Source organism: Bemisia tabaci, chromosome 9 (genome assembly GCF_918797505.1).
Source record: "Bemisia tabaci chromosome 9, PGI_BMITA_v3".
Lineage (NCBI taxonomy): Eukaryota > Metazoa > Arthropoda > Insecta > Hemiptera > Aleyrodidae > Bemisia > Bemisia tabaci.
The window spans coordinates 22661830-22679475 of record NC_092801.1 but is presented as its reverse complement, the minus strand read 5'-3'; the positions used below and the strand labels follow the sequence as shown (position 1 = coordinate 22679475).

Genomic DNA, 17646 nt, shown 5'->3' with positions numbered 1-17646 from the left:
GCTGATGTGCATTTTGCAGGCGCATATGTTAGAAAAAACTCATTTAAAAATTGATTACAGACAAAACCCCGGCTTACAGTGGTTCACTCTCAAGACTTTCAAGAGGACTCAATAACGCTCTCTTGCCACAATGTTGGCTGACCTAAGACGGTACAAAAAAAGAAACACCGCTGAGTCACATGGGTCCTTCCTGCTTACAATGCATCGAATTAACCAATGATCATGATACTTAAAGAACCACTCATGGCCGCGCGATTGCCATGTATTGCAGTAAAAATTAAACGCGCTCTCTGTGTTGAAGGATAACGTTGTATACACGTTCGGTCGTTGCCGAAGTTTCTCTCGATAAAATATTGATAAATGGAAAAAATTAGAAATAGGTATTTTGACTTGAAATTTTCAAATGCTTCAGACTACATTGCTGGGAATAATAGGTACTCTCAAAGAAGAAAAACAGAAAAATTCCCTAAAAAAATCGGATTTTACCAAAAGAAATTCGGCAAATTCTGAAGGCTCATTCAGCGAGAGGTTGCAATTTTACATGAATAATAAAATCTTGACATTTCATGAAATTGATGGATACATGAAAGACATTGGAAAATACTTTGCCAAATTAAATGCAAAAAATTCTGATTTTTTTCTTTCCGGTCTTTTCAAGTGTGTTTTGCATGCCCAGCTCCTGAAAATATGGTACATATTATTCACAGCTTTAACAAAATTGCACGAAGTATTTCACAGAAATTTCCAATATTTCATACTTTTCATTTCATTTGCGCAACCCTGAAGAACAGCGTTCTTCCATTAGCACGACACCTCTCTTGGGAATATTGGATATTTTCGAGCCCACTCGGCAACACTGTAACACATCCGCTCACTAGACTGAGAGCCCCTGGAACTGGTCTGATGACATCGCGAGATAATTCAAGTTTTCGTCAGTTGTTTACAGTATATTTTCCATTCGTTCGAACCGCTAGTTCTCCCGAAGAAGTCGCCCAATTCAACGCGTTCAAAATAGTTCCATCAGTCGATCTCCGACGAAACTCGACCGAAGAATAATAGTTGTGATAAGCCGGTAAGTAGACGCTTAATCACGTACATTAGAAATTGCGCTGTAGGCTGTGCGAAATGCAACACGTGGCTACTCCCCCCGGGATGAACCATCCTCGCATACGCACCAGCCGTGGCCCTCGCCACTCGGTCTCGAGGGTTTCTCAAAATGGCGGACGAGAAGACCGGCTTTTTTCGCTACTGCAACTTTTCAAGACGCTCGTTGCAACTGCGATGCGATTGGAAAAGCTTCGTTCATGGGGATAAGAAGTTCGGAACTTACATAACAGAAGTGTGACGCTCTTTCCACCGCTAAATTGTTATCACCCACAAAGAAATTCTTCTTCTGAATTGATCATCGACTAAAATGTACCAACTATGTAGCTGTGTCACGATGAACGGTCGATTCTTAATATCTCTAATTCGATTATGTTACATTATGCCTTTTCCCGCTTATTAACCAGGATAATATCCAGCATGCTGAAGCGTGCCTCGGTATAGACATTAATTGGGAGCATGTTTAAAAATGGACAAATAGCATCACCGTGGTCAACTGAAAAACAAGTAAAATTGTGCAAAACTTAATGCTCCGACTGCAGATTTACCGCAAAATATGTCTAAACACGTCCTCTCCTACAATACAGCGAATGAGCCCTTCAGAATCAAGTAAATAAATGAATAAGTTAAAATAGAGCTTTTAGAATTAAACGCATTCAAATCTCTATTCCGGCGCTTGCAGATTCCGATAATTTTACAAAATCATAAAAAAAGTCAAAAAGTTTAACGCTTTAAATGCATGAGATGTAAATAATTGTGGCGTCGGGATAATACGGACGAAAACTGACTCGGACGAAGTGAGCGCGCGGCGCGCGGTGGCATAAATTGGTAAAAATGAATTGGCGCGCCTTCAATACCACGCGACGCAAAATATCCTGCATGGAACGTCACAGCGCTTTCGATGACTGACGGGGCGTTTATCAGAGATGAACTGAAGTCACGCTCTGGCTTGCAGTTAACTAACAGACTACGTCTTGATATTTCACACAGTGCCAACTTCAAATTAACGTTTCAGAGGAGAAAAAGTGATTAATATGAGAGTATGAGCCTTATGAAACACTTTTTTATGCCAAATTATGCTGTTTCAAAGAATTGGTACATTAAGTTTTGGTCAAAAACTCAATTGCAAAATGATGATCGAGGGTCAGTTTTAAGGGAGTGTCTGCAATGTTAACTTTTCAATGAAATTTTCGGCAAAAGCTCGTGACTTTCCGAGATTTATTTAAAGGAGTTGAAGGAGTCTTAAGCGAATGCTCGCGTTTTGAAGCGGTTTTAGACTGAATGCATGCATTTTTTCACGCTTTGAAATTAGTACACAGGAGGGTCTCCCGTGTATTTGAAGGCGTCTAATAATGACGATATTTCTTTCTTCGACATTTTGTGCGTGAGCTTCCCCCAATATCCACGCTTCGATTATCCACGGTTGACTAAGTGGCTTTCGCCAATAAACGCTGCTACTTTATGACGCGAAATTTTATGAAACATTACATTCGGATATGACGTTGCCGAAATAACTTCCTTGACGTAAAATCCCTCCATTTTACACCAATTATTTTCCTGTCTGTTATTATACGAGTGTTTAAAAAGATTCTTTGAAAATAAAGCCTTTTTGATCCCCTTTCCTAGCTGAACTACTCAGCTTTGGATTTTCCGCGAATGTCGAATATCCGCGAGTTTCGAATAACCGCGAGTCGAATTTCGAATATCCGCGATAGTTCCGGTCCCGATCACCGTGGGTAATCAAGACTCTACTATGCATTAAAAATACTGCGAATTCACCCAAATAGCAATTTTCAATGGAAAAAAGCGACATTTAGAAATTATGTTGCGATTTTTTTTTACAATTTTTTGGCGATAAAATCGCTAAGATCGATCTTGTCAACATTTCATCCCTAAAAATCACGTTCGATAAAATCGGAATTGTAGCTCACTTTATCACGAGTTCATCCTCGATAGTATAGCGAAAAATCGTCGTCGGTAAAATCACGATTTTATCGCTTTATGCGATAAATCGCAATTTATTGCAATTTTTTATCCGAGAATATTGCAACAAATCGACGGCGATAAAATCGCGAGACATTCTCCGTTAAAATCGCACTACTTGGGCAGCTCATGAACCAATACCGTCACCATCCGGCCAGAATATCACTGGCGCCATGCGACGTTTCAAAATTTCCGCCGCCATTTTATTTTTTTAGAGAGAAATTGTTCAACGAAGCAGTCCGAAAATTTCACTGATTTTCGTTTGAGCTGCCGATAAAATTCAACGAAATTTCCAAACAGATTCAACCAACAATTTCTCTGTAAAAAAATAAAATGACGGCGGAAATTTTTGAACGTCGCGTGGCGCTTGTGATACTTTGGCTGGAAGGTGACGGTATTTCACAAAGCGATACATTTTCGTGCATTTCAAGTGCGGAAATCTTCGTTTTCCACGAGATTAACTGTCGCTTTTACTGCTCTTTCACTTCGGTGTCCTCAACAGGCATCGATGTGGTACTTGCGGCGGGCACCACTTTGTAAGAATCACCTTGGCTCGTGAAGACACCGTTTTTTTCCAACTCATGGGTGGTTGGCGACAGCAAACAAACAACCACCATAACCGACACAGTTGCCAAGTTGCACCTCACTTAAAACCCCATAAAAACTTCCCTACCAAGTGTTGTTTTCTCCTCAGGTTGACAACAAGTCGCGAGGTGAGGATCCATTCGATAAGTTGGAATTAATGACGCCCCGGGGATACAGCACTGAGCGGTCACCGGCGAGAATTTTCCTTCGTTTCTGATTTGAACCTGTTCTGGCTCTCGGCCAAATACTGCCACGCCGGGGAAGAACGCTGTATCGACGTCCAAACGTTGCCAAATTTACCGAAAGGAAATACTTATTTTTGAGAAAAATCACGAATATACACCCTTAAAATTTTTCGGAGCCATAGGGGTAGGTAAATCACGAAAAAATTCAGTGAAAAATTCCACGAAAATGAGTCGCAAGTTTTCCAGAAAATTCGTATTTTATTGGACCAAATTTGGCAACATGGAAGTGTACATACGCTTTTTTCCCTCAGAATACTTTACATGGTAGCGGCTTGAGGCTGGCCAAGAAGAAGGGATACCAGTAAACACATAATCCTGTGAAGAAACCGAGTTTGTTGGCAGTTTTTGGTCCGACCACGGTACATTTTGGTTTGTTTTCGCAGGTATTTCGGAGCCGCGTGAAAAATGAAGTGCGCGGTAGACTACCCGCCCGACACGGAGTTCCCGATCGAGAACCTGCCGTACGGAGTTTTCTCCACCGTCGACAATGTAAGTGAAATCGTGAGAAAATTGGGTAAATTTTGTGGTTTCGATCTAAGTTATCTTAGCAGAAAAGCAGAGGAGATACTTAAGATGAGAGAGTGAAGAAAGAAGGAGCAGCCTCAGCTGCGAGGTAACTGGGACAAGAGGGGAGAGCAGGGGCGAAGTTTTTCAAAAAAGGTAGTCATTTAGAGAGGGCAGAGGGAGGCAATGCTCCCATTCTATATCCATCAAAAGTTCCGGGATTCGGAATTTTTTTGGTTGCAATATCTCAAACTCCATGACCGTCAAAAGTTCCGGGATTCCTTTTAGATTTTTTCAAAAATTCCGAGAAAGTTCCGGAAAATGCAAAAGATCCGGAACATTTTGAAAATTTTAAAAGTTCCGGGAATAATTCGGTAAAATCTCAAAAGTTTCGGCATTCGAACTTAGTTCCGGGAAATGAGAGCATTGGAGGGAGGATACATTAGGAGTTTGCCATTCGAGGGGGCAATTGGACGTATTTCTATCAAACGGAACCATGTGCATCAAGACATGAGCCCTAAGACCCATAAGAATACATGCATAACACGGCTCAAGTCATAATGCACATAGTTCCGTCCTCCGGAGAGAAATACGTCCAATTATGATTGACTTCGACCAATTATAGAGCATTTTTTTAGACTTCTTGCATTTTTGTCCTTTCAGCAAATTCTGCCTTCTTCGATTAACCCCCCCCCCCCCCCCCTCTCCTGACATTCAGTTAAGAGCATGTTCCTGTTTTCAAGAAGGCTTACAGGGTGGCTCTGTGATGAAATGTTGGTTTTTAGGTAGGAAGGGAAAAATCTTTCCTCAGAAAATGAAGAAGTAATTTGTGAGGGTACAAAAGGAGGATGAATAACGCCCCATATCACGGCCAACACTTTTTACACACCGGAATATAGATGAAATCTCTTAGATCTTTGGATGTGATACTGCTATGCAGCTAAAAATCATACGTGGAGACAATAGTTGAGAAAAAGGGGTTTATAAATTTTAAAGCTTCTCTTAAAAATGAAGAAAATTTGTTTTGCATCCATTTATTGCAATTAAAGTGTACATCTCCACCGTGGAGTTTGGAAATGAAAAGATTAAAATGATTTTGCAATCTGATATGGCCTTAAAAGATAAAGATCCATCAGTGCTGCTCATTCTTCTGCAATATCATAAGTTCTCACCCTCACTTTCGTTCTAATACATAAAGGAATTTCATTTTTCTTCTTTATATAGGCTTAGAAACCTCATGAGAATTGTGCAGACCCAGCTCTATTTCGTACTCTGGATACCAAGAGTTATGTGTTAGAATATTGCTAATTTCAAAGAAATTCTAACTTTACATATCTATTTTTCTAGCCAACAAAACGCATTGGAGTTGCCATTGGTGATCAGATTTTGGACTTGCATTCCACAAAGAATATATTTAGAGGACCAATTCTTTCATCAAATCAGGATGTTTTTCTAGAAGTAAGTACTTGGTTTTTTCTCATTATAGAAAGACTCGCATTTTTATTGATTAGATATGGAAAAAAAGCTACTGCGGATTTAATCTATTTTCTTTGTCCATTCACCAAAAAACCTTCATTTTTGTTTTTTGAAACTCTAGAACCTTGACATGAAGTTCACTCTCTGGCAAACACTGCAATTCTTATCATTCTCTAAATGCTCAAAACTGGTTTGGATTCTTATTTTAGAAATTCAATATTTTCATGAAATTTTAAGAAGAAAAGAAAAGGAAAGAAAACTAGGATGCATGACTTCTGAATGCAATTTTGGGTAACATTTGGTGATGATATTTGCAGGCGCACAGTCGTATGATCAGATCATTATCCCGAGTGCACTAAAATCAATAAACTGATCTATCAATGATAGAGTTCATTCAAAATCAGGCTGATAAATAAATTTTTGCCAATTCAAAGGCTACAAAAATTTTAATTGATCACCAGTTGTTAACCAGTCGGATTTGTGTATTTTTCTTTTTCTAGCAAACCTTGAACAAATTTATGGAATTAGGAAGACCAGCATGGCGCGAAGCTCGTGCATCGTTACAAGAATATTTATGTGATAAAGATAGAGTGAAAGACGGGTAATCAAAAATTATATACCATTACTGATGCTCAATTGCAAACTTCAACTAAAAATAATGTTGCATTTTTTTTGGATTTTCTGAATTAATGCTTTTTATACAACTCCTTTAAGAAGAAACCTTAATATATGTACGACTAATTGCCGTCTTTAATGTAAACTTTCCTGCATTTTTAGATAAAACTCATTTCTGCGACTTCAAAGCTCTTTAATCTAGAATACCTCCTAGATACACATTAGACCTTCCAGAAATTTAATTCCCTACCCTGCATGTACAGCGAAGAGCAGCAGTAAAAAATAATCTGAATTTGACTCTAGAATAGTCTGCTGAGAGTGCAGTGACACTTTGAAGAGCAAACTGAAAAAAAGCTTAAATTGTGCTTTTGGATATGTATTCTTTCAGTTCAAAGGTGTCCAATTAACTCTCACCGTAACTGACTCTATTATGCAATGAAGAGCAGTTTCAATGTTCAAGTCTATTGTCTCCTATGTAGCCCAATAAACAGGAATACACCTAATGTTTCCACAACTCTTAATGGTTGAAACTTTGATTTTCAGAGTATTTGTAGAACAATGGCAAGCAGAAATGCATTTACCAGCCAAAATCGGAGACTACACAGACTTTTATTCCTCAATCCACCATGCAACTAACGTAGGAATAATGTTTCGAGGAGAGAAGGATGCTCTGATGCCTAATTGGTGAGTAGTTTTTACCGAGCAAAAACCATGCTTGAACATATATCGGAATCTTTTCTATTATGGTCAATAAGTAAATTTATGATTGAAAGTATCAATACAAAATACCTAAAAATCTTTGACTAATGAAAAGACTTTGAGGGAAGTGAGGGATGAATTGTTGACAAAGAAAAATGAAAGCCATAGTGGAATCAACAGGGTGTCTACCAAAACAGGCCGGCCAAAAATCAGTTCTTTTATAGTACCTTTCCAGTACATTCCCAAGAAATTCAGTGCCTCCTCGATAGAAAAGTTCAGTACTTTTTCAGTACCCTCAATTGACGAAATTGGAAAAATTTCAAAAATTTGAATTTCTTGCTCAAATTGCGACATAAAATGAAAAAAATTCCGGACCGCCTTCAGAAATTCCGCACTTTTTCGGTACTTCCGGACCGACCTTAAAAAATCCGTACTATTTCTGGACTTGTAGACACCTTGATCAAGTCTGGTTTTGGTCTGCTTTCCTTCCAATCCCTACAGTATCATTGCATTTTTGTTTATTTGCCAACTCTGACTCATTTCTCTTTTGCAGGAAATACATTCCAGTGGGTTACCATGGAAGAGCATCATCTGTAGTAGTATCTGGAACGCCGATTCGTAGACCAAATGGACAAACCTGTCCTGTAGAGGGCGCTGCGCCAGTTTTTGGTCCCTGCAGACTACTTGACTTTGAATTGGAAATGGCCATTTTTGTAGGGGGTAAACCCAATAAATTAGGAGAACCTATTCACATTGACGATGCAGAGGAGCATATTTTTGGAATGGTATTGATGAATGACTGGAGTGGTAGGTTACTTTTCTATTTTTTCAGTCAGGATATGTTTGATTTAACATGAAGCAAGTATGTAGGTAAAAACAAAAAACTGAAAAATATCGGAGTGAAATTATTTGATTACTTTTTGAAAGGCGACCCTTGCGCTGCTGAATTCATACAAAACTAGAGACATGGTATTTCAGTGAGGCTTGGAAATGTTCATACCTAAATATTTGCCAAAGATTTGCGTCAGTGACAAGTACAGCTTATTACTTTTCTCTGCAAATGGAAAAATTTTCCGACCTTCTGCAAAATTCCCTAAGATTTCCCTGACTTTTCAGGTCTTTTAAAATTCCCTGAATTTTTCAGGTTTGCCAGGACGTTCAACCCTCAAATTTTTCTTTCTTTTTTTTTTTAAAGTGCTTCACGGACAAATTTCTTGAAATTAGTTGATAAAATAATTGCGAAAGAACCAAACTTCACTGATAATTTTCTTCTTTTTTTGCAGCGCGTGATATACAAAAATGGGAGTATGTCCCACTTGGACCTTTCTTAGCAAAAAATTTAGGCACTACCATCTCGCCTTGGATTGTGACGATGGAAGCACTCGCTCCTTTTATTGTAGAAAACACAAAACAAGATCCTGCGCCATTCCCTTACCTAACGCAAAAGAATAATTATAACTTTGATATTAATTTGCAGGTTGACATCAAATGTAAGTACCCACGATTGCCAACATGCTTTCCTAAAGCGCCGATTTTTTTAGAATTTTACACCTGAGCCAGAATGAATGAAAAATATGTAAAATGAAAAAAAATTCAAACGTTCATTTATTAAAATTATGATCACGACCAACGATCAGAGAGGTTATTATTACAAAAAACAAATATATTTGAAACTGATGAATTTGAAATATGACGGCAAGGACTAAAAGCCTGCCTTGAGACGCAGAATGAAACTTGAAAACATCGATTTAAAAAAAAATAAAATAACCTAGTAAAAAATAGATAGCCATGATTGCAACGAAACATTAATAGGTTGCTTTTTGACGAAAACTTACGAGCTATACTGCGGTTTTTTGGTTTGAAAACAACTGAGAATGAGAAAAACTTGTTTTAAACGGATTTCTTACTAAATGTAAAATTATTTCTACGCACCTCATCACAGATGATCGATTTCTATTTGGTTTTCGACAGGCCAAAATTCCACAACAACAGTATGCAAGACAAACTATAAATACATGTATTGGACTCCGAAGCAACATCTGGCACATCACTCTGTAACCGGTTGTAATATGAATGCAGGAGACTTACTGGCATCTGGAACAATTAGTGGACCGGTAATGATCAGTTTCTTATTTCTTTTTCATTATTAAATTGCTTCTTTACTATTTTGAAAAATGTAAAAAAAGGAGGAGTTAGATTTAGCCAACTGTTCAAATATGACATTTAATGGAACCGACGACTGTGCCTCAGTGAGATGAAAAACAATGCTAAAATGCTAAAGACAAGGCTAAACAAAGATAAGAACTACTAAATACTTCCGGTTGATTACGTAGTCATTGTCAATCAAACCAACTAAACTTAGTTGCTTGATGAATTTTGGACATTATTTGCATCAATCCTCTTTTCAACCCACCTCAAGAAGTGGATCGAGAATTTTGGATGAGCTCAAGTCAATGCTACCAGCATGACAACCGATTGAATCGACATATGCGAAAACGTCCGTTGTCCAATACAGGGTTTCATAATTGCCGAGGGTTTCTTTTGTCCCACAACACTGATGAATAGGATCGATCTCTTTTGTAAACGTTTAATTACACTTAGGGGATTATTTATAAAATTGTTCTACATTCCTAACGTCTTAAACCATCTTGTGTTGTTAAGTTACAATGAAGTTGTCCACTCAAATTCTGAAACACTGTCTTGGACATCGAATGTTTTCGCGTACGTGGATTCAATTGTTGTGGGCACACCATCGCCAGCAGCCTGATTGTTAAAATTTTTTATTTGTCTCTTGGACACGATAAGACTATGGTGTGATGGAGCTATGTGATTGGTTGGACTCATTGGTCACGGAAGCGGATCTCTCTTTCTTGTGCCTTTCTTAGGCTGGATAATCAACTGATTGTCAGTCACCGAAGGGGTGCCGCCTTTAGTTTGTTGATTTATCGGCCCCAGAAAGGCACGAGAAAGCGGGATCCGCAGCCGCGATGGACCAATCATACAGCTCCATTACATCTTAGTCTTGTCCAATAGACAAATACAAAGTTTCAATGATCAGGCTGCTGAAGGGAAATTCGTTTTCTTGTAACGGAGGTTGGCAATAAGTCAAAAACTTAACCAAATTCACAACCGGAAATTTGTGTGCTATGTACATAGAAGCAGTTTTACATTAATATCTTTTACTCTAACATGAGTATGTAAATAAAATAATTATTACAAAATACTTCAACAACTCCTCCTTTTTTCCAGACACCAGATTCTTATGGCTCAATGTTGGAACTATGCTGGAGGGGCACAAAGCCTATCCCACTAAACAACGGAGAGACTCGTAAATTTTTGCAAGACGGTGATGAGGTCATCTTAAAAGGTAAGAGGAAAACATTAATGAGCACCTTAGAGCATATCTTCCAAAAATTAATCTTACCTCTAGTGTAAGAAGGGAAAAAATAATGCAGAAGCACAGATGTTTGTGGTCATACAGCGCTACCTTTTAATGTCGAGCTAGGAGCTGTGTATAAAATACGTAATGTTCTTGAGGAGAGGGAAGGGTCTACAAGAGCATTTGGCCATTCTGTTTTTATATGTAAAAGGATAGGGACCTATGTCACAAAAGCGTTATAAGAGGGGTCATAAAATCCGGAATTTAGGGTAACAGTGCTTAAGAGCGGTATGTACCCTACTCTTTTGAGCAGGGGAGTTGAGAAAGATTCCTGATTCTACAAGTGATTCAAACAGCTCTTCTTCCAAAGTTTACTTGTTTTAAACGCAGAGAAATTGAAATTAAATAAAAGCTTAATATGTTTTTTGATGTTTGACAGGATATTGTCAAGGAGCTAACCATCGTGTAGGTTTCGGTGCTTGCACCGGAAAAGTACTTCCAGCACATCCAGTGGAATCAAGATGGAAGTAAACCAAAAATTCCTACATACATAATATGAAAGACTGGCATTTTAAGTTTAATAAATATTTTCTATTATTTTTCAAAAAATTATTTCTGCTTTTCATTAAGTATGCCTCTCATCAATTAAACCATGTAGTTTTGAATATTTTGAGAAAAATAAATACCAATTTTCTGAGCAATTTTCTAAGAATGGGGTTGTTGCATCGCCTTGAAGATCAGCGTTTTTACAATACCTTCCAGCATGGTTGGGTCTTCTGGAAGCGCAAAACAGCCTAAGGCAGCTTTCCCAAGATAAGAACCTTCGAGTCAATACAAAGGACAATGGATGACTGAATGGATGAGGAAGGATGAGGGATGAAGGATAAAGGATGAAGGATAAAGGATGAAGGATAAAGGATGAAGGATAAATACCTCTCATCCTTAAAGAAAGACAGGATCTTCAAGGAAAATCTGATAAACTTGAACAACTTACGATGCAAAACCTAACCTTGATGTATGCCAAACAAGTGGTTCTAGTGACATCACAACTAGAGTGTAATATTTTACTATACGATTCTCCTAAATTTTATGGTTGATGTACTTAGTCCACTCATATTAGCTACCTTCATATATACTGCATAAACTCTACATGGTGACAGGTAGACAATATAAAATTCAAAACTCACATGTCTGTAAAAATTAGCGCTCACTATATATTCCATAATCCCAGACAGAATCATTGTTGGAGTACTTTTTGAGAGGTAAATCGTAAGGTAATGGCAAGATAAGGTTTTCTTCATTTATACCGGATCCTTCGAGTGGGAAAACGTCTGAGTCAATCTGAAAGAATTAAAAAGAGAAAAAGGGCAAAATCAATGAGAGACAAATTTGACTTTTGTTGCAAGCTATAAAATAGGAGTAGATAGGTTTATTTTGGAGTGTGTCAAAAGTGCGTCAAACTAAGCAAGATTGTTTGCAAAAACTATTTTTGGTCGAATTTTGTCGGGAAAAACAATTGCGCTAAGGCATAGGTACTTAGGATGAGTTGCAACTGCACTTAAGTCTATTTTAGGACTTCTAATCAGCCAGCAGTGCAGTTTCAGTTCATCGACAGATGTTGCATTTCCACACTAAAGTGCCGATAAAATTCTGCGTCAGCTTGAGGCTTCTCAAGTTAGGAGAAGTCATTCGGTGAGACTAATAGAAATTTTTCTCCTTCAGATAATTGTCAAGAGCAGGGATAATAGGGCTTATACACAATTTTTTCCAAATTATTGATTGGAAAGAACATGAAAAATGAGAAGTCTTGCATTTTTCTGTTTTCTACTTGATTAAAATATGATTTTCAACGACTTGCAAAAAAGATCCAGAAACTTACCAAGTATTGAGGAAGAAACAGAACTCCAGCTTCGTAAGAGCGAATCATGAGGGCACCATCTTTTTTTGTAACTGACCCAAACGCAGCTTTGGACAAGTTTGCACTTGTCATCAAAAACCAAGAGGCGAATTTATGATTTGGAGAAACACAGCAATAGGTTTTGATATGAGGCATTGCTTTCGATCGAAACTTTGAGTCACTTTTCCACTGATACAGCCTTTTGTCCAGCCAGGACTGGTTTTTATGAACCTTATTAGTATATGGCAGACCTAAAAGAAAGAAAGAAAAAAAAAACCTTGACCCTTGGTATCTAATTACATGTAATTGTCTTAAAGATACAGAATAATTATTTTTCAACAAAAAGATTTGAAACAGGTATTCTCAAAACTGAAATGCAGTTTGTTTGTATATGAATGGCTGGCTACTGCTCATTTATCACAAAAACTGAGGACTCTTCATGGTTCATTCTTCAGCTACTGTATTAAAAAGAGACAAAAATAGGTGAAAAAACGTAAAAAACGTGGTTTGACTCACTCTGAGAGGGATGCTCATGAAGATAAAAGATGTACTAACATAGTAAAAATGGATTGACAAAGAATTATTAAAATGTAACGCAATGCTTACTCCTTAAAAACTATTTTTGAACGGTGATCCCATCCTTGAAAAATTTACAGTCATTAAGGAAATAAATGCACCATTGATGAAATCTTTCAATCATAAGGGTGAACTAAACAAAATTCAAAATGTGATGAAACTGGTACGAACCTCTGCCGCCAAGGAGGCCATCATGACTGTTTTCAACATTTTTAAAACTGGGATACATCACATGGAGCTTTGGGTAGTAGAGACTAGGAACTTTGCGGCTGAAACTGGAAAGTAATTCGGTGCACAACCAGTCATTACACTCCTTCCCTAGAGATCCGATGGACGAGCACTGGGCGATAACAGACCACTCCTGATGCGTTTTCTCAGAGAAAGGCACTGGTGGGTTCTCTCGTAGAATTTTGCCAATTTGAAGGTGACCCCATGTTTCGAGAGCAGGGCCGATGTGACTGCCAGGAACACTGGATGTAAAAAATACTCTGCAAGCCCCCCAAAAAAGAAACTGGTGAATATTGTGTCCGCAACATGACATTCAATCCATCTCAGATATGAGACTCACAATTCTACTATGAGAAAAATTTGATTGAATTAAAGGTATAAATACAATTTTCACCTCTGTCACCAATTACTGTATTTGCCATTCCTTTGCCTCAAATAATTTTCAGAAAAAGCAATATTTTGAAATTTGATGATGATTACTCACTTAAAAATCTTGAATGTTCACCTACAGTTTTCTACTTTGCCCCTGAAATTTTAGGGACTACCTTAGCCCGGAAAGTCAAATTATTAGGAGCCATCTACAATTTTTAATGAGCCAACTTAACTTTTTGCACGCTATACTATTTTATTCTGTGTCTCTGTCCTGTTCTAAGGCTGCGAAAATGGTGCGTTGAGAGCGCTACCGCTGCTTCGAGATTGCAAGTTTTTAAGGCCCCACAATGTCCAGCCCCCCCTTCCTCATTTTCAGGCATGATTCTTAGGCGCATTTGGCACACAGTGCCTGCAGAAGGCAGAGTACTGTTTACCTGATATTTTATATTACTTAGGGCTTAATTAAAACTTCTTGGAACTCTTTTGACTCTTTTGATCAAACCTACGTAATAATAATTAACCCCGATACCATTATTGAACTTCATTTTACTAACCTGTACTTGGAAAAATTTGCCTTCCTCACTCTATCAATCCACGCTTCCAATTTTGATGATTTGTAGAATGATAAATACTGAAGAAGATTTTTCTTGAATTTTGTGACTGAATCTCCAGCTGTAGTATCTGAGCCAGGAGGTAACTTTTTGCATTTAGGGCCAATCCACACCCTGAGGGAATATGCACAAACAAGATTAATACACAATCCGAGAATTTCCTATCATTCCTATAATTTTATTATTGTAAAATATGAATAAATTGTACTGTAAGAAGCATTTTACTTCCAACAGTTGAGTATTTTAGCTTTCACTACCTACACTGGTCCAGTGGTAATAATTTTTTTCAAGACCATATTCTAAATATACGGAGTAAAACAAGCTTCTCGCCATTTTTCAGTTTTTTTAAAACTAAATGGCGAAAAAACACTGTTTTGAAAATGGCAAAAAAAGACTCATTGGAAACAACATTTTTGGTATGCTTAGCCACGCGGGAGAAATGACATTTGCTGATTGGTTGAGCTCAACTTCAATCTTAAACACAATGTTTAAAAATCTCTGATTACATTTTATTTCCTTCAAGGATTCCTCGTCAAAATGTTTCCTAGCAATTTTGAGTCATTTTTTTAGACTGAGTGAGGAGGGTTTCCATAAAATTTTCAATACTAACTGTTGACTGTTGGATAGTTCTCCTTTAAAAAAATAAAACATACGCGGAGACTAGAAATATCACAATCTGAAATACACATTTTTTTTAATTTAGATATTGACATAGTGTGAACCACAGATGAATTTAATGGTCTTGTTGTGGGCGTGTGCTCTAGGGCCTTACCGGTATGAAGAAACAAGACTTTGGATAGAGTCTATCTATCTGTGAGGGTAAGAATTACAGCTTTGGGATATTTACGACAACAAGCATGCATGTAGCTGCGTTGAAGTCCTTGCAAATTATCATCCTATTTTCTAGCCTGGTCTATGGGGTGTGCATGGCTAATCTTGACATGCATTGAAAGGGCTCATCTAGGTTCCCTAAAATCATCAAGCCTCTAGATTAATTTGCAATTTTTGATGCAAACAAAAAAATTTTAAACTTACCCTTGACATCTATTTTCCCAATCAGTTTCTTCTAGATTAGCTGTCAACACATTGACTCGGATACTTCCGTCAGTGTAAGCTATTATCATCATTTTTCTAAAAAAAAAATAGAATCTAGAGAAAAGGCAATACGGCACATCTATCAAAATGCAGCTCTTGTTTTTCTGTAATTTTACAAACTATAGGAGTACGCAAACTATTTTAAAAAAATTTGCTACATTGATGCGTCATTGGAGAATTCACACTTTTACAGCTTTCATAATTTACTGCTTTAGGAAAAAATAGACTCAGGCTTTGAAGATTTCATCAAATTTACAAAACCCTATACTGTAATAATGTTTCATTTTTACGTTTGGTGCCAGATCAGATATTTCAGTGACTAAATGCTCATTTGAGAAAAGAGAACTGACTTTTTCATTTTAAAAGCTCGCTCTTACTTCAAATTTTCAAAAAATGACCTCTTTCAACTTTTTTGCTCTTCGCTTACAAACAGCCAGAAATTCTCAAAAATCACACAATTTTTACACCTGCAAAAGACTGGCAAAGACTTTTTTCATGGCATTCCTACATTCAAAACCAGATTTTGCAGCATTCTTTTCTTGCTTGAATCCCATCGGTTGTGCTGTTGAGAAGTTTCCTGCGCCCCTAAAAAGTCAGCTCCTGAGAGGTATCTTCAGATCAAAACTTACGTATGATGATGACCGAATGGTATCGGAGATTTCACATAAACAGCTGTCACATGTGGAAGTTTGCTCCCTTTTTTGATATCAGGATCATCGCCATGAAGAATTGTGATTGGTGTCCCCCTGTCAAAATAAAACCAACTATAATAAGTAATGACTTCACTGGATTCAAATTATAATATGGAGTAGAAATCAGCCTAGAATAAAGAAATGCTCGTGGTGGAAAGCTCAGTAAATAGTCCAAACGTGGGGGGACCAAAGCTTCTTTTAAATTGAAGAATTTTTCAATTCTTAAAGAGAGGCTCTAAAGAAGATTCAAAAGGAAGAAATTCCTTAAATTAGGTCTACAGAATGTTTTGGGACTGTAGTATGATATTTGGACCGAAATTGACAGAAACAAATCAAGTCTTATTTGAACAGAAATGAGCTGGGAGTGGTTTTGAATTGAATCAGAGATAAATTTTCTCCTGTCATAAATTTAAAGTCAAAAAAAAAAAATTGAAATCTTGAAAGTAGTCATTAATCTCTGTCCTAAACATTGAGTCTTGTGGACGGATAAAATTTCAAACCTCTTTTTCTCTGTTCAAACTTGATGCATTTCTACTAAACTCGGTCCATTTCAGAGTTCTATTCTTGGGGTTAAAATGAGATGATACTCATTAACTTGATGCATTTCTACTAAACTCGGTCCATTTCAGAGTTCTATTCTTGGGGTTAAAATGAGATGATACTCATTAAAGAAGTGAATTTTCATTATTCATTAAAATTTTTAGTGATGTATTTTGGTTTTATCAAAATTTGACGTCAAAGGTAACTGAAAAAAAGAAGAATAAAAGTGAGAAATAAAGAAGTACTAAAGATGAGGAGATAAACAAACAGATCAATTAAAAGTGAATGAAAAAATAAAATTCTGATTAGATTGATTCATACCTATTTCCAGTGATGTGATACTGTGCCAACAACCATGGTAATTCAACAATGAAATTTATCTGCAAAGTTTCTTTTATGGTTCCGAGACTGCTATCAAGCAACTCTATAAAATTACAAATGCATTAAAAAAATTTGTGAAATATAAACGATAGTCCACTAGGGTCCAAGACTGCTATCAAGCAATTCTATAAAATTACAAATGCATTTAAAAATTTGTGAAATATAAACGATAGTCCACTTGGGTCCACGCCAAATGAGTTTACACACTTCTGGACTGTGACAGAAGATTATCTGATGTCACTTTCACATCAAAAGTAAATGGACGAATCAAAATGGCACATCTTCTGTTGCAGTCTAAAACTTAGTAAACCCTTTTGGCATGGACCCTAACTTTCTATTTTACTGGGTAGAAAGATGTTTTTTTCATTTTAAGTACCGACATCTGTCACAAGGACTTTTTAAACCTTTTTTATCCGTGTGAACAATCTTGCATTTGATTAGTGCTCATTCATGATTTGTTAGGAATTTAGAGGAATAGGGAAGAGGAAAAATCTTTTGGAGGTACTTTTAGTTCCTTTCAGAGACGAAATTGGATACTCTTTGCTCTCTGTTAGATATCTTTTCTACTTTAAACGATCCTGCAAACTAGATATGGGAATAGGTGGCAACAGCAAATTCCAATTTTTTTATTGTACTAAACCCGCCTATTGATGTGGATCAAAAG

At 37.1% G+C, this 17646-nt stretch overlaps 2 protein-coding genes across 2 annotated transcripts in view; one reads left to right on the top strand and one right to left on the bottom strand.

The window, feature by feature from the left end:
* The window catches only part of gkt (tyrosyl-DNA phosphodiesterase glaikit), a 39305-nt gene that overhangs the window by 18357 nt on the left and 3302 nt on the right, over positions 1 to 17646 (bottom strand). The window contains exons 4-11 of the mRNA XM_072304771.1: positions 16923 to 17025; positions 15999 to 16115; positions 15310 to 15405; positions 14218 to 14388; positions 13235 to 13551; positions 12470 to 12738; positions 11778 to 11931; positions 9144 to 9305 (exon numbers count right to left, since the gene is read on the bottom strand). Coding sequence (XP_072160872.1) covers positions 11791 to 11931; positions 12470 to 12738; positions 13235 to 13551; positions 14218 to 14388; positions 15310 to 15405; positions 15999 to 16115; positions 16923 to 17025 — 1214 coding nt within the window. The 3' untranslated portion in view covers positions 9144 to 9305; positions 11778 to 11790. The remainder of the gene's footprint in view (positions 1 to 9143; positions 9306 to 11777; positions 11932 to 12469; positions 12739 to 13234; positions 13552 to 14217; positions 14389 to 15309; positions 15406 to 15998; positions 16116 to 16922; positions 17026 to 17646) is intronic.
* Positions 870 to 11202, top strand: Faa (fumarylacetoacetate hydrolase). Its single transcript, XM_019047922.2, has 10 exons — positions 870 to 1072; positions 4301 to 4406; positions 5769 to 5879; positions 6398 to 6498; positions 7056 to 7196; positions 7765 to 8018; positions 8495 to 8701; positions 9183 to 9325; positions 10461 to 10578; positions 11030 to 11202. The coding sequence occupies exons 2-10, from the start codon at positions 4323 to 4325 to the stop codon at positions 11119 to 11121; spliced, it is 1251 nt and encodes a 416-aa protein (XP_018903467.2). The 5' UTR covers positions 870 to 1072; positions 4301 to 4322; the 3' UTR covers positions 11122 to 11202.

Excerpts from the sequence above, each read along its gene's own strand:
- Faa (XM_019047922.2), top strand. The coding sequence starts at position 4,323 with ATGAAGTGCGCGGTAGACTACCCGCCCGACACGGAGTTCCCGATCGAG. Across the intron at positions 4,407-5,768 it reads TTTTCTCCACCGTCGACAAT|CCAACAAAACGCATTGGAGT; the intron begins GTAAGTGAAATC and ends CTATTTTTCTAG. Across the intron at positions 10,579-11,029 it reads TGATGAGGTCATCTTAAAAG|GATATTGTCAAGGAGCTAAC; the intron begins GTAAGAGGAAAA and ends GATGTTTGACAG.